The sequence below is a fragment of the Gouania willdenowi genome, chromosome 15, assembly GCF_900634775.1.
Source record: "Gouania willdenowi chromosome 15, fGouWil2.1, whole genome shotgun sequence".
Classification (NCBI taxonomy): Eukaryota; Metazoa; Chordata; class Actinopteri; order Blenniiformes; family Gobiesocidae; genus Gouania; species Gouania willdenowi.
In genome coordinates, this window is record NC_041058.1 from 34,040,342 (window position 1) to 34,055,093 (window position 14,752).

At 38.7% G+C, this 14,752-nt stretch overlaps 1 protein-coding gene across 2 annotated transcripts in view; it reads left to right on the forward strand.

Annotated features, from left to right (window-relative positions):
- The first annotated feature begins 41 nt into the window (after nucleotides 1–41).
- hells (helicase, lymphoid specific) overlaps nucleotides 42–14,752 on the forward strand; it is a 44,830-nt gene continuing 30,119 nt past the window's right edge. For both annotated transcript variants that reach the window (XM_028468139.1, XM_028468140.1), the window contains exons 1-6: nucleotides 42–286; nucleotides 1,227–1,324; nucleotides 5,683–5,792; nucleotides 8,281–8,403; nucleotides 8,485–8,526; nucleotides 8,607–8,640. In XM_028468139.1, the coding sequence (XP_028323940.1) occupies nucleotides 279–286; nucleotides 1,227–1,324; nucleotides 5,683–5,792; nucleotides 8,281–8,403; nucleotides 8,485–8,526; nucleotides 8,607–8,640 (415 nt within the window). In that variant the 5' untranslated portion in view covers nucleotides 42–278. The remainder of the gene's footprint in view (nucleotides 287–1,226; nucleotides 1,325–5,682; nucleotides 5,793–8,280; nucleotides 8,404–8,484; nucleotides 8,527–8,606; nucleotides 8,641–14,752) is intronic.

Consider the following 14,752-nt stretch of genomic DNA (forward strand, 5'->3'; position numbering starts at 1 on the left):
TTTCGTCTGAGGGCTTTTATTTGTGAAGGTAGGGACCGGAAGTGTTAGCGGTGGAGGCTGATAAGATCCATGCGGTGATCACTGCAGCTTTTTAACAGTTATTTAACCTTTGCTGCTTTAAACAAAGGCCGTGAACTGAGGTTACGGTGTGAAATATTGACTTTAAACGACTCGTTTGGAAACCTGTTCATATTTTAGGCTTATTTTTGTTCCTGTGTTCACAAGAGGGAACTGTTAAAAGTTGAGTGAATCTTTCTACAGGAGAAGCTGCTGCAACAATGAGCCGGTGAGTTTAAGGGTTGGGGTCAATTACATTTTCAATTACAATTACGTTTTCAATTACAGTTTGAAAATGATTAGTGACCAACATTTTCCCCAATTACAGTTAAATTACACTTTTTTTTTTTTTTTTTATCCTCAAAGACAATTAAAATTAAGTTAAATTACTATTAATCACTAATTTCTGAGCCTGAAATAAATAACCTAATAAAAGTTAACCATCCTCTTGTGTTAGCTTTCTGTTAGCATCTCTATTGATAGTGGGTCATAAATCAGCTGTAAAATACACTACAAACAAATATATATCATCTGATGTATTTCCTATCTATTGATTACCTTGTTAGGCTTCATAATCAATAAAAAAGTAAAGGTTTTAATATTTTTGGTTTGGGAGTCTAATCGTTTTTGTCAGTATACCCCTAGATTTATTTATTTTTTAAATGGTAAAATGTGGGAAAACTTGGATCTGAAACATTTTAATAAGTAACTACATATATGTAGAACTGTAACATGGTTCCCCAGTTGAAAATTATAATTGACCATTTTTATATACTTTTCATGGCTATTACAAAGTAATTATCTAAACTCAATTACAATGTAATTACGATTGACAGCAACAATTTTTTAAAACAATACAATTACAACTATAATTATGCCATAATTGTAATAAATCGAATTTATTTGGGGAATCTGAATTGATACTCAGCTCTAGAAGTTATTTCTAAATAACAATTTTTATTTTTTATTTTTAGTTTTTAGATACTTTTGCTGTAATAGTTTGGGGGGAACTTATAAAGATTGTTGTTGTTTTTCAAGGTACTAAAATAATTTTTGAAGAAGCTATTGATAATAGTCATTTTAATGTGGTAGGGTGTGTTTTAATGTGGTACGGTGTGTTTTATTGCGGTAGGGTGTGTTTTAATGTGTGTTTTGTTCTGTGATCACAGGATTAAGGAAGACGATGGAAGCACATCTCCACTTTGTCCTAAACCCGATGAGTCCAAGGAGCCTCTGGGCACAGCGATGGAGACCAGTGCTACAGACGGTCAGTTACAGGAAGAAGTAGTTTAATTACCTCTGACATTTGTCTGTCAAAACAGTCTTTATCTGGATGGATTTTGATTCAAATTTTCTGGACGTCTCCAATGTGAGAAAGGACAAAATGGTTAGATTTTTGTGATTTAGGAGATGATGCTCTGCACTCTGTGGACCTTTTATTTCAGTCAGGTTTTATGAGTAGGCAGGAATGGGCAGCTTTTATCACAGTGGGGGCGGGGCCATAAAACTGTGACCAATCAGAGCATTAACACAGGGAACTACAAAGGAACTGTGTTTTTATTGCCATTTTGTGTTTTTGTTGCTGTTATATTATTCATTTTACGTGTTTTAGGGCCCTATAAAATTTGCGTTAACAGAATCACGGACAGAATCGACCAATGAAAAACGGTTTAATGCGGAAATAGACAAAATTGGCATGAAACGCCATCACCGTGGGGCAAAGAATGTTTTTTTTTTTTTATGGGGAAATGTTTCCAGGGACAGCTTATTAGGTCCCTCCTCCCTCCTGTCCTGCCTGCATTAAACTCATCTTAAGTCACTACAAACACCGTCTAAAAACACCGCAAATCATCATTGACTCCTAAATACAGAGCCATCAGTGCCTGTTTGACTTTGCTGTGCCTGTAAAGCTCCGCCCGTTTTTTGTGTAGCACAGCAGTGCGCCGTGAGACCGTGATCAGCTTTAATCATCTTCACCTGTTCAGTGTTTCATCTGTTATGTCTGGTTAACTAAGAATAACTCAGTCCGTGTTGTTCTTTTTATTCCAGCCTTTTGTCTTTGGTTAGGTTCACAGTCAGCTAGCTACCTCAAGTACAACCGTTTCTGTGGGAACTTTCAGTTTACAAAAGAAAAGTTTGTTGAAGCAACGTTATTAGAATGTTACATTCTAACAACATCTCGTCAGAGCTACAGAAGATAGGATCATTTAAATTAAGTTATTTTAAACTAAGTTGATCAAAACTTAATCATTAAACATGATCAGATTCAGTAAATCATTGATCCCTGAGAGGAAATCAGGTGACATTAATGTTGTTCTCATGTATATTTATGACATATAAATAATTAAAAAGGAGCAGTCAGAATAATCTATGTCACTATAACTTATATCTGCCTTTTATTGTATCTTTATTTTTTGACATACTTTTTTGTTTAATTATGAGTTTTTTTTTATTAGTATTTATTTTGTTTCCTCACAGGAGTTCAAAAGTATTTTCTTTAAAAAATGATAAATATTTCTTAAACGGAATTTGGGATAAAATAAAATGGATTTTATAGGGCCCTAGTGTGTGTGTGTTTGTTTTTTTTTTTTTTGGTCTGTTTTTGGAACAATTTCTTCAGTTTTTACTGTTGTGTTTTTGTTGCCATTTAGTGTATTTTAGTAATTCTTTGTGTTTTTGTTGCTGTTTTGTTAGTAGTTTTGTGTTTATTTTCTGGTTTGTGTTTTTGGTGTCATTTCTTCTGTTTTTGTTTTGTGTATTTGTTGTCAGTTTGTGTTGTGTTGTGTTTTTTTTTTTTGACGTTTTGTGTATTTCAGTCACTGTTTTTTTTTTTTTTTTTTTTTTTTTTTTTTTTTCTGCATTGTTAGTCATTAAGGGCCTATACTACGAAGCTAGATAATTATATCATGGATTTATCTGTTAGCTTCACCTAACCAAACGTTCTCCGTCAGACAGAAGCTGTCCTACGAATCTAGATTACAACTCGCTAAATTAAGCATGTTTTCAGCCTGGTTACGTTGGCTCCGTTGACAGGAGATTACAGCGTCAGACCAATCACAGAGAAACTGTGAAACAATTTGTCACAATTAAGGATTCATTCTTTAAAGGGGGCATATGAAAAATCCACTTTTGCAGTTTTTCTGATCATATGAGGTAACTTGAGTGTCCACCGGCACATGTGAAATAAATCCATCCAGTCGTTTGTTTGTGGTCTGTGTAAGACTTACAACACAGAGAAAATTGCTCCGTTTCACATTTTCAGAGTTTGTGATGTCACAAGTGCTTAGGGAAAGAAAATACTCTCCCCTCTGCTGGTATCTCCACCCATGGACTCCACCTCCAACCTGATGAAAACTTTTGTGAAAGTCTTCCATTGTTTCTCTTGCTAGTGAAGGAGTGATGGCTGTCGGTAAAACTAAATACAGAACTTTCCTGCTGCCTATGCCACACCTCCACAGTGAACCCACACTGTAGTGTAAGCACTAGGAGGTGTACTCTGCCCCTGTGGTTTCGAGCGCGTCCTGTGGTTCAGCACATTGGCGAACCTGTTATGTCGTATCGCTGTTTGTGACACAATGTGATGCAGCGGTTGGAGAAAACAAATGATTATCACCTTAAATGCACTATTCCTGTAGCTAGAAGAACAGTGGAGGAGAAAGTAACTTTTCAGCTTAACACTCCGGTGAGAGTTTGAATGACTGCTGTTGAGATAAATGCACCCTGGAGCGCTAAAACTGACTCAAAATAACAATAGCCGCTTAAATATCCATGTGTTTTACTGTTATGTGCAGTTTTTTGGCTGAAAACAATGACAGTGTGTGGATAGCAAAAATAAAACGGTTTTGGTGATCACTGGTCACCCTGTAAAAGAGCGAGACATGAAGCAGACACGCCCACTCATGAATATGCATAGGTAGGCCCCTAAACAGCTCGATTTCAGAACTGCTCCGAATGTGACTTTTTAGAGGCTAAAACTCTGGAAAACAGGCGAGTTTGGGAAAATAAATCTCAAATACTTTGTTTTGGGATTCTTAGAACAAATATAGAATTAAAATCCATAATTCAGACCAAAAACAACACTGTTGCTGCAGTAATATCCATCCATTTTCTTCCGCTTTTATCCGGGGCCGGGTCGCGGAGGCAGCAGTCTTAGCAGAGACGCCCAGACCTCCCGATCCACGCACACCTCCTCCAGCCGTTCTGGGGGGACCCCGAGGCGACACCAGGCCTGCTTCCCAATAGGACATGCCTGAAACACCTCCCGAGGGAGGCGACCAGGAGGCATCCGAAACAGATGCCCGAGTCACCTCAGCTGGCTCCTTTCGACGTGAAGGAGCAGCGACTCTACTCTGAGCTCCTCCCGAGTGACTGAGCTTCTCACCCTATCTCGAAGGGTGCGCCCAGCCACCCTGCAAAGGAAACTCATTTCGGCCGCCTGTATCCGCGACCTTGTCCTTTTGGTCATTACCCAAATCTCATGACCATAGGTGAGGGTAGGAACGTAGATCAATCGGTAAATTGAGAGCTTTGCCCCCCGACTCAGCTCCCTCTTCACCACAACAGTCCGATACAGCGACCGCATCACTGCTGACGCCGCACCGATCTGTTTATCGATCTCACGCTCCATCCTACCCTCACTCGTGAATAAGACTCTTGAACTCCTCCACTTGAGGCAAGGACTCTCCACTGACCCAGAGAGGGGAAGCCACCTTTTTCCAGTGGAAAACCATGGCCTCAGATTTGGAGGTGCTCATCCTCATCCCGGCCGCTTCACACTCGGCTGCAGTAATAGCAGAAGTAATTAATGCAGGAATTGATGAGTGTTAAATGTTTAAATTAGTGAGAATCAACAGACACTGATCAGTTTCTCTTTTATATTGTCTGTGTCTCTGATGCTGCATTCATACAGATCAGTTTACATCATAAGGTGAAATATATTTATATTTTATATTATTTACAGGACTGAGGCTCTCACCATTACCACAGAGTATATTAATTAATTTATTGGTCTGAAAGCACCTGATACACACAGGTTTTATCAGCTGACTTATGATTATTTTATTGTCAGTCCATCAGATAAAAATCTGTTTCCTATAGGATGTCTTTGGTAAATAAAGCATAAATTTTCTCTCTCCTGTCAGCGTCACATCAGATCCACATAGACGTGTTCACAATGATCCTCCTTTTATTGGACAGCTCGTTTTCTAACTGATCGGTCAGGAGGCGGGACTTCAGTACTCTCTCAAATTCTACCCAGAACAAAACCTGGTTCTGACCAGGTTAGCCATTCAGCCTAAGCTACCATGGTGCTTTAGCTTTGTAAGACGTTATCCAGCTTCGTAGGACAGCACACACTGATTAAATCCCGGAAGTTAGCGAGACGAGAGGTAATCTAGTTTCTTAGGATTTAGATGTACTGTCAGCTGATTGGCTGAGCTGTGGACCTATGGTTAATGGTTAAAGCCAGCATGGTGACTGAAGGCTTAGCTAAACCAGGTTTAAACTGTAGGCTTGGCTCTACTAAGAACACTTTGGAAAACATCCAACATTACCAGGGTGGTATTTAATCAGGTTTCCATCACATCGTAATTCTAACTCTGTCTTTGGGGGGTGGGTACATTGCAGTGAAAGCTGAGGGTTTGGTGTCTGATGTGGTGATCACCAAAGAAATGGAAGAAGAAGAAAAACAACTGATGGAGGAAGGAGAGAGGAAGGAGGAGGAGATGTTGGAGAAGGTTTGTTTTATTTTCTGCTTCGTGTCTCACTGTAGAATAACGACAGAAAACATTCAGTTAACTCACCAACTTTATTCAGACTCGTTAAGTGCCTTAAAAACATTATTTTTAATTCTTTCTTTTTTACATTTTATCACACTTAAATGTTTCAGATCATCAAAGCATTTTCATTATCTCACAGCGATGACCTGAGTAATTACGAAATGCAGTTTATAAATGTATTTATTTATTAACAGAAAAACATCTAAAACAGATATCAGTGAGAAAAATCACAAATGTGATTGTTCCATGAGAGTGTCACAGAATAGAATAATGACTGATGGAAGTGTTAATGCAGGAAAGAACTAGTTTTTGTGTATTTTTGTTGTCTTTGTGGTTTTGGAGTTTTTATTATTTTTTCAGGTTTTATGTTTTAAATCATGTGTATTTTGTTGTCTTTTGTGTTATTAGAGTCATCAAGTGTATTTTTATTATTGATTTATGTATTTTTAGTCATATTGCTTGTTTTTGAAATCATTGTATGTATTTTGTATCGTCACTTGTGTATTTTTCTGCATTTATAGTGTGTTTTTGTCTCATTATACACTGATTACAGAGCACCTTCAGGAACCTCTATCTGAGGGTTTCTGAGCATAAATTCTGTTTGACATCACAACATATGGATTAGACTGAATTTAAGTTGGTTATTTCAAAATCCTAATTATATTTTTTTTGAGTCAATCAGAGCTGGGTTCACTCATAAGGCTTTTCCACCGAGCTGGAGCTAACTTGGAGCTAGCGCGTGTTTTGACTCTGAGCTATTCTGTTTCCACCAACATAGCTCCAGCTCTCTGAGCCAAAAACCGGGGCTACGCTGGCCCCACATTGCTTCTGGGCTACAGCTCAGCTCTGAAGTGGGCGCGTGATAGGCGGGGTTATCGACGGTCCTCCAAAAACAAAAAGCAGCCTTATTTTTTAAGGCTGGTGAGCGGCTGGTCACGTTAGCGCAGATCTGACAAAACTTTTAAAAGTGAGTCAAAGAAGATAGAGCAGTGGTCAGAGGAGGAGAACATTGTTTCCTGGTACTGTGTATGTCTAAAGAGGTTCAGGGGAATTGGACGGAGCCCCAGGGACCAAACAGAACTACAGCCATGGAGGAGCTCGTCCTGTAGAACTGTTACTAATTCTGGTAAGTTTTATTTCACCCTGTTGTTAAACTACTACCAATATTAGCTTGCTACAATATTCCCTCATCAATATTATGAACGTTACGTCTAACGTGGTGCAGGCTAGCCAGTTAGCCGCTGGTTAACTAGGAAACCATAACAATACTTTAATATTCCTGAAATCAGCAGTAATATATCATTGATCTGTATTCAGAACTTCCCTTATTGTTACACAATGATCATGTAATAATATTACTGAACTATGTGGTAACAACGTTTCTGCTCATTTCAGAGTTAGATTTAAAGGTTCATCTGTAGCTCAGCTCGTCTTCATCTCAGAACAAATCCAGTTAGATTCATTCATTCTATGCAAACATGTACAATATTATCTGTTGGTCCATCCTAAAATATCATTATACACCATTTACTTGAATTTATATTTGTTTATGAATAAATGAAACTATTAAGTACTAATTTAATTTTCTATTCCTGGACAAAACAAGGCACATTCTTAATCAAAAAGCATTGCACACCTTATTTTACACTTGTTTTATGGTATTTACTATCTAGAAGTTTGGGGAAACTTCCAATCATTATTCATAATGTAAAATAGATCCATCAGACTCAGACATAACGCTGGATACAGAGAACACACACACATGGATTATTGTTAAAAACACCAGATTTAAAACTCCAGATCTCAAACTCAAAACTGTCCAAATGATGCTAACGCTAACACAGTCATTGTTGAGCAATAAAACGTCTTTGATAATTACCTGTGTTCACAAATGTCGCAAATTCCTATGACTCCGATGAAGACAGTAGAGTTGTTCAGCTGAATATTTACATAGGATAGTATTTATACGATGTCAACAGTTAAACATGGGCTTCATTATGGGGCAAGCGCTCATGGGTAAACTGCTACGTAATCAGTGATGTACTGACGTATTGTGGTGACGCAAGGACGAGGCTCCAACTTGTCGCTGCTGCGGTGGAAAACCAAACCGGTTCTTCAGCTAAACAGGGCTAGCTCTGAAGTAGCTCTAGCTCCAACTATAGCTCCGAACGAAAAGCCCGTGCTCTTGGTGGAAAAGCCCTGTGGGATGTTTCAGGTTGTTGTCCTGCTGTATATAGTGTAATTGCGCTTGTGCTTATTCAAAATAGACTTTAATGATCCTGAATTGGATGAATGGATGCTGATCTTCATTTTTGGTTTTCAGTTTCGGCCAATGATTTCCATTTCGGGGCATGCCTAATAAAGTGTTTTAAAAGTGAATTAAATTTACTGGTGCATTAATCGCCAACCCTCGCACAGGTCAACATTTTTCTATCTTTTCCACCAGGCTCGTGAATCGTGGAAGAGAGACTCTGATGATATTCGCCTTAAAAGGTTGCAACATTTGCTGCAGAAAAGCAACATCTACTCTAAATTTCTCTTGACCAAGATGGAGCAGCAGCAGAATGAGGTAAATTCAGTGTGTTTGTGTAGCTCTGTGCTATTATTATTATTCCTGCTCTGACTCCTGATATCCTGTCAACAACTCCAGGAGAAACAAAGAAAAGAGAAAGTTGAAAAGAAGTCCAAGAAGGTGAGAATGACCCTAGTGGTGTGTTCACCCTCACATGTTCATCATCACGTGTTCACACGTGTTCTTTTTGGTTGTTTTAGATGCAGAACACCAAGAGTCCAGAGCCTGAGAAAGGTGAGCTTCACACTGTCGTTAGCAGAAGGTAGGGCAGCTGATTTTTATTCACATCACATTTTCCTCCAGTCGTAATAAAACAAAGATGGAGTCGTACAGATGCCGTCTTTAAAAGCACAATCATTATCCTGATTAAACCTGACCTTTAAAGGGAAACGCAAGCCAACAACAAAAGCCTGGAATTAAGTCAGTGTGTCTTTGTTAGAAATTGTTCATTAAATAAGTTCTCTATATTAGAGAGAGACCCAGGGTGGAAGGGGGACATAGGTTTGAGCACCGTGTGTCGGTTTGTCTGGGTTAAAGGTGACAGCTTTTCTCAGAAATATGATAGGATAATCAAATTTGGTGTGGCAGGTATCAATACCTTCATGGAGTTCGAAAATGAGAAGTGCGCAAATATTTTTTCCGGAGTTATTGCCCTTGTGCCAGTTTTTTATTATATATTTTTTTACTTTTTTCTAGGGCTGCCAACTTTGGTTGTTTTAGTCGTCTGATTGGTTGATGTCGTTGTGGTCGGCCAAGATTTTCATTGGTCGACCAGCAATTGTATCAGCTTCAACACGTAAAAAAAATGCAATGCACTTATATAGGTGATAAGGATTAAATATCAATATAATGTATTTAATGCCTGAACATAATGCTATGTCCAGCAACAGCTCTGTGTGAGTGAGTGCTGCGCTGCATAAAACCCCCCAAAAAACTGTCAGTGTGCTGTCCTCACAGCAGAGTGCGAATGAATTAAGACGGGCTTGAAACAAACATCCACTATTGAATCAATCCTTTTTCTGCACAAGAACATGGATTATCCTTATACTTGATACATGGAATATGTTAATAAATCCGCTGTCTCTAGCACAGAGGGGCACACTGCACACCTGTGTTAGATGTGCGTTTGTTTCCCCGTGCGCTGATCTGATGTTGACATCAACAGTTTTTTAAACATTAACAGTTTATTAATAAAAGCAGGCTTACCACTAAAACTAACTTAAATGTCATTTGTATGAGGAAAAAATAGGTTTTAATTGTCGGTTTCAGGTCAGGCTCTGATATAAAGACCTAATGTCTGTCTGACCTGTAGGTTTGACTTTTACTTTATCTGGTTCTGGTCAAAGCTTGAATAAAGTTCATATCGTAAATGGTCTGTGTTTAAAGCAAATCTGCACCACAAAAAGCCAAAACAAAATATTTGCCTCTCTTTCTCCTCGTCCTCCTCTGCACCTGATCATTCATTCTCCGTTTTTTTTTTTGTCGACTATTTGCTACATGTGCCATCGTCTTGGTAGATCAACCATTTACTTGGTTCACTACAGCCCTACTTTTTTCCAGATATCTTCAAAGGGGACAGCTTTTCTTACAAACCGTTTCAGTTAGTAATTTTATATTCTGGTGTGATAATATTTTCTTATGTATACATCTAAGTTCTTAAATTTAGGACATTTAGGAAAAGGTTATGAAAACCAATCTGGTGGGGGATGTTGATGACTGTCTTCTTGTTTGTTATCGATATTAATTTGCAGTAAAATTGGAAATGTTGACACCAAAGTTTTGATTACCAACACTTGGTTTAAAGGGGCAGTATTATGAAAAATGTATCTTGTAATGGTTTAGCTACAGTGATAGACATCAATTTCCTCCCTCCCTTGTTGTTACACATTTAGTAAAGTGATTTTTCTCACTACTTGACGTCACAGCAGAAACTCCTCCTCCTGACAATCCTGGATCCTCCTACCCTATAAGAATGTGAATTCCTCCCACTCAAACTTCTCAAAAGTCCCACAGAACACTCCCACCCTGTTGCATCAGTATCAACCATTTAAAACTACTGTTGTGTGAAGAATGAGGCAGATATTGGATGCCCAATAGTAATATTGAAAATTGGGAAGTGAGTCCTCCATGCTCCCGGTGTCGTTGCAAAATATTTTTTGAGATGCGTGCGCTTTTCCCATTCCATATAGATGAGACTCACTTGTCTGTGTGAGAAAAACAATTTTGTTAGAAATAATGTTAACACTCAAGTTTAGGGAACACCTATTAATCATTAATTAGTTGCTTATTAGCATGCATATATGTAACATATTGACTCTTAATTAGTCATTATTAAGTACTTATTAATGACTTATTCTGCATGGCATTAATATACAACCAATAAGCCATTAGTTCAATAACCTCAGAAGTATTACTTATTGGTATTAAGTAAGGAAGTTGTTGTATATGAATTACAATCTTAACATGCTAGGGTTAGGATTAAGGTTAACCCAAACCCTAATCCTAACCCTCTTTGGGCTGCGAGTTAGCATTAAGTGTATAAGGCATTAATAAGTACTTAATAATTACAAATTAAGAGCCAATATGTTACTAATGCTAATAAGCAACTGATTAATGGTTAATAGATGTTCCCTAAACTAAAGTGTTACCGAAATAATGGTATAGATTGAAATAGATATAAAAATTTGGGTAAGATAATCATTTTAACAATATTTATTCTGCTCCCTAATGATAATGGTAATGTATTCCAATGTTCAAAATCCTGCTTCATAGAATCTAGTAGTGGAATAAAATTTGTCTTATACTATCACAGGTGATCCGCAGCCGGGCAGGGTAGAGGAGCCCGTAACGTACTCCCGGACGTCCTCGAAGAAGCTTTTTGACATCGTTAAATGCCGACCTGGCGCGGGCCACACTCGGAGGGTGGTCGGGAAAGATGAGTACGGTTGAACCGTTGTGGTGGAGTGGACTGGTTTCCCGTGCGCGGCGAAGGATGTTGACACGGTCTTGATAATAGTGCAGTTTTGGTATGATCGCTCTTGGCTTACCATCTGCTCTTCTTCCCTGTGAAGTGCGATGAGACCTGTTGATCAGCACATCCTTATCCAGCTTCAATACATCTTTGAGTAGCCTGGATACAGAGGCAGGTGTGCACAAAGATTCCTCAGCTACATTCAATATACGGATATTTCACCTCCGTACACGCCTCTCCATATCCACGTATTTTACTTGCAGAGTCTCCACGGTCTTTTCCAATTTCTGAACTTTGGTTTGCAGTACCACAATATCATCCGAGCAGCCAGAGGGCCCCTGCTCCATATCTGACACAGTAGCTTTGACCGCTTCCAACTCGGAGCGAAGAGCTACTGTGTTGTTAGCTATTTCCAGCCTCATTGATTGCAGCTCCGCTTTAACGCCCTCGATCTCAGTTATCACCTTCGTCACCTCTCTTTGAAAAAGTTCAGTCATTTCGGTCTTAATGGATGAGAGCAGTTCCATTTTTAAGTCCGCCAGATTAGTTTGTTCCCTAATGCTAGCTGTGTCGCTTAGAGAGTCCGCAGGAGTCTCAGCTTCGTGCAACCTGCTAATGCTAGTTGAATTGCTAGCTTTGTCGGGGCCTGTCTCATTTGTAGAGCCCTTGCCCATGTATTTTTACTTGCGCAGGTTGTTTGCCATATTCCATAGAGATAGTCGTCTCATATGATGTTGTAATATCTTAGATGATCCCGTAACTTCTCATTCTTAATCAAAACGCCAAATAAAAAAAGACTTAAATGCGGTTTTGTGCGGAGCTCTCTGAACACACCACCTACTCCATTGCCTGCTGCTGAGATAAACCAGTGGGTGTGCACTCTAGCTGTTCCCACTTAATGTTTTTGAAGCGAAAATACAGCACTTGAGGGCGCTGCCATCTTGCAAATTTGACGTAGTTTGGAGTTTGCACAGTAGGGTCCGGCAGGAGGAGCCCTGGTAACACGCCCCACCCATTTAGCGTACTGCCCTGGTGACTTGCGCAAGCCCAGCTACGCCAAAGAACATAAGTATCTTTCCCACTAGAAATTCTACCAACATCTTTTTCAGATCATAGAGGTTAGTACAAAACCACCATATGGTTGATTCTCATGAAATTTTCATTTCATTGGATTACAACATGAAATTTTAAAAAGACAAGAATAAAAAAAATCTCATTACCACAATGGTCTCAAAACGTCAAGATAATTAGAAAAAAGAATATATTTTCAACTTTTTTAAGGTTGATTTCTGACAGTTCTGCACAATTATGTGAAACTCTGACATGACATATATATTTAAATGAATACTTTTATGTGATTTATACTGATTTCTCTCAATACCGCAACACCTTCCACAATCTGCAACCTAAAAGTTTTATTTCAATGAAACCTATAGATATTTTCAAAATGATTTGATAAACCTGAAATGCATAAAGTATATATTATGCACACACATTTTAAAGCTCCTACTAGATTTATAATCATTAAATCAACACCTGTTGCGGTAATGATACATGGATTTCGGTGATGATAAATAAATATGCTATGCTGTATATAGCAGTGGTGGGCCGTCAGGGTCAGCAAGGCCTTCTCTGCTGGCCTAAGCATAATCAGAAAATAAATTTCATTTTAATATATTTTTTTCATAAATATGTATTAAATTATTCTTCATAGTCTTTTCTCTTCATTTCATAGTCTTCCTCTTGGTTGCGCTGCTTCCAGGATTGTATATTTATCTTCGTATCTTCTATCGTATTTGAGCTGTCACGTGTTGCCAGGCTCCACGAAATCTTCCCGAGGCCTTCAGAATTAACAGTACACTTAAATGAATTGAAACAGACAGATTGTGATAACCAATCAGATTTCGAGTTGGCGACATCGGGGCCAGCTAGCAGGTCTCACGTTGAACGTGACACGTTCTGACGTTCACGTCCTCTGATTGGATACGCACTAGTGAGAGGCAGCGCTATGCAAAGTAGAGTGACGTTAACCAAATGGAAGCTGGTGTCCCGTTAGGTCGTCCAACCCCCGCGCTAGCTAACCTGTCCCAGCCAGGAAAAGGGTTTGTGCGCCACTTTCAAAGCAGCAGCTACGAGCGGTATCTCTGGCTCACAGGTTCAGAGACTCTGCTTTCAGCACTAGCCTCCATGTCGATAGAAAAGAACTTATTGGTGGAACTGAGACAGACAGATAAACTGTACAACAGTAATTGAAGTCTTGTTGAGGAAAGAAAGGAGGATGGATTTTGTGTTCAAATAAGCGGGGATAGTCGTTTTGGTGAGTACAAAGCTTTTATTTCTTCTTTTTTTTTTCTATATTTTTGTAATTTTATTTCGTAAGCCCTGTCTCGACGGTCTGGCGGAGCGGTCTGCGCCGTGCCGCGCCGGGCGCAGCCTGCGCTTTACCGTTGAGGCAGAGCCCATAATGTGCCGGTACCTGGCGCACCTGTGACTTCAGTGAAGGGATGAATTGTTTCGCTTTAATCTATATCAAACGTTCAAGGAGTAGGCTACACCATTTCACCACTGTCGGAAATGAATGAATGAATGAAACTGTTTTACGGGTGCGACAATGTGCTGTTTAGTGGACTTTTGTAGACTAATTGCCTTTTATTTTTAAGTTGTGACAGTATCCAAGCGATCATATAACTTTTACTTTACTACTCTTAATTGTTAATACGGATGTATTGATTTTAAATGCTCCGGAAATAAAGTAGTTGTACTTGACTGTTTTTGTATAAATGTATGGTTTAGAGAGACATGACGTCATAATGATGGTATTAAGAGGTGGATTCATTCAGTGTAGGACATCACTGAAGGCCTAGGTGTGAAATGCATGGCACGCCACTGGTATATAGTAAACACTGAGACTGATGTATGGTTAAAAATATTTTATAGTTGAACAGATTGGATACAGGTATAATCAATTGCATGGCATACATGGACAAAATACATTACACACAAAAATACAGCATTAGAACATATGCTAAAAATAAATTTTTCTAAGTTACTGATTAGTGGCTGTCTATTGTACCTAAAGATTCTCAACAACATATTACGAACTAAAAACTAATTTGTTTATGTCCTGTTACATTCTATTTACAACTTCTAATTCAACTGTTTTACATATGCTTTTTTGTGCACTTTGCCCAGATCTCAGGCAGCACACAGAAGTGACGAGCTGAGGTGGTGCAGGTTGTGGCTCTGGGACGATAGCTTTAATATCATTAAAGTAATACCAGACCCTTCCCCCCCTCAAATCTGATAGATTAATTAGCGTTAATGTAGCATTAGCATTAAAATTCCTTTTAGTCTTAGATTAAATAAATCATATGA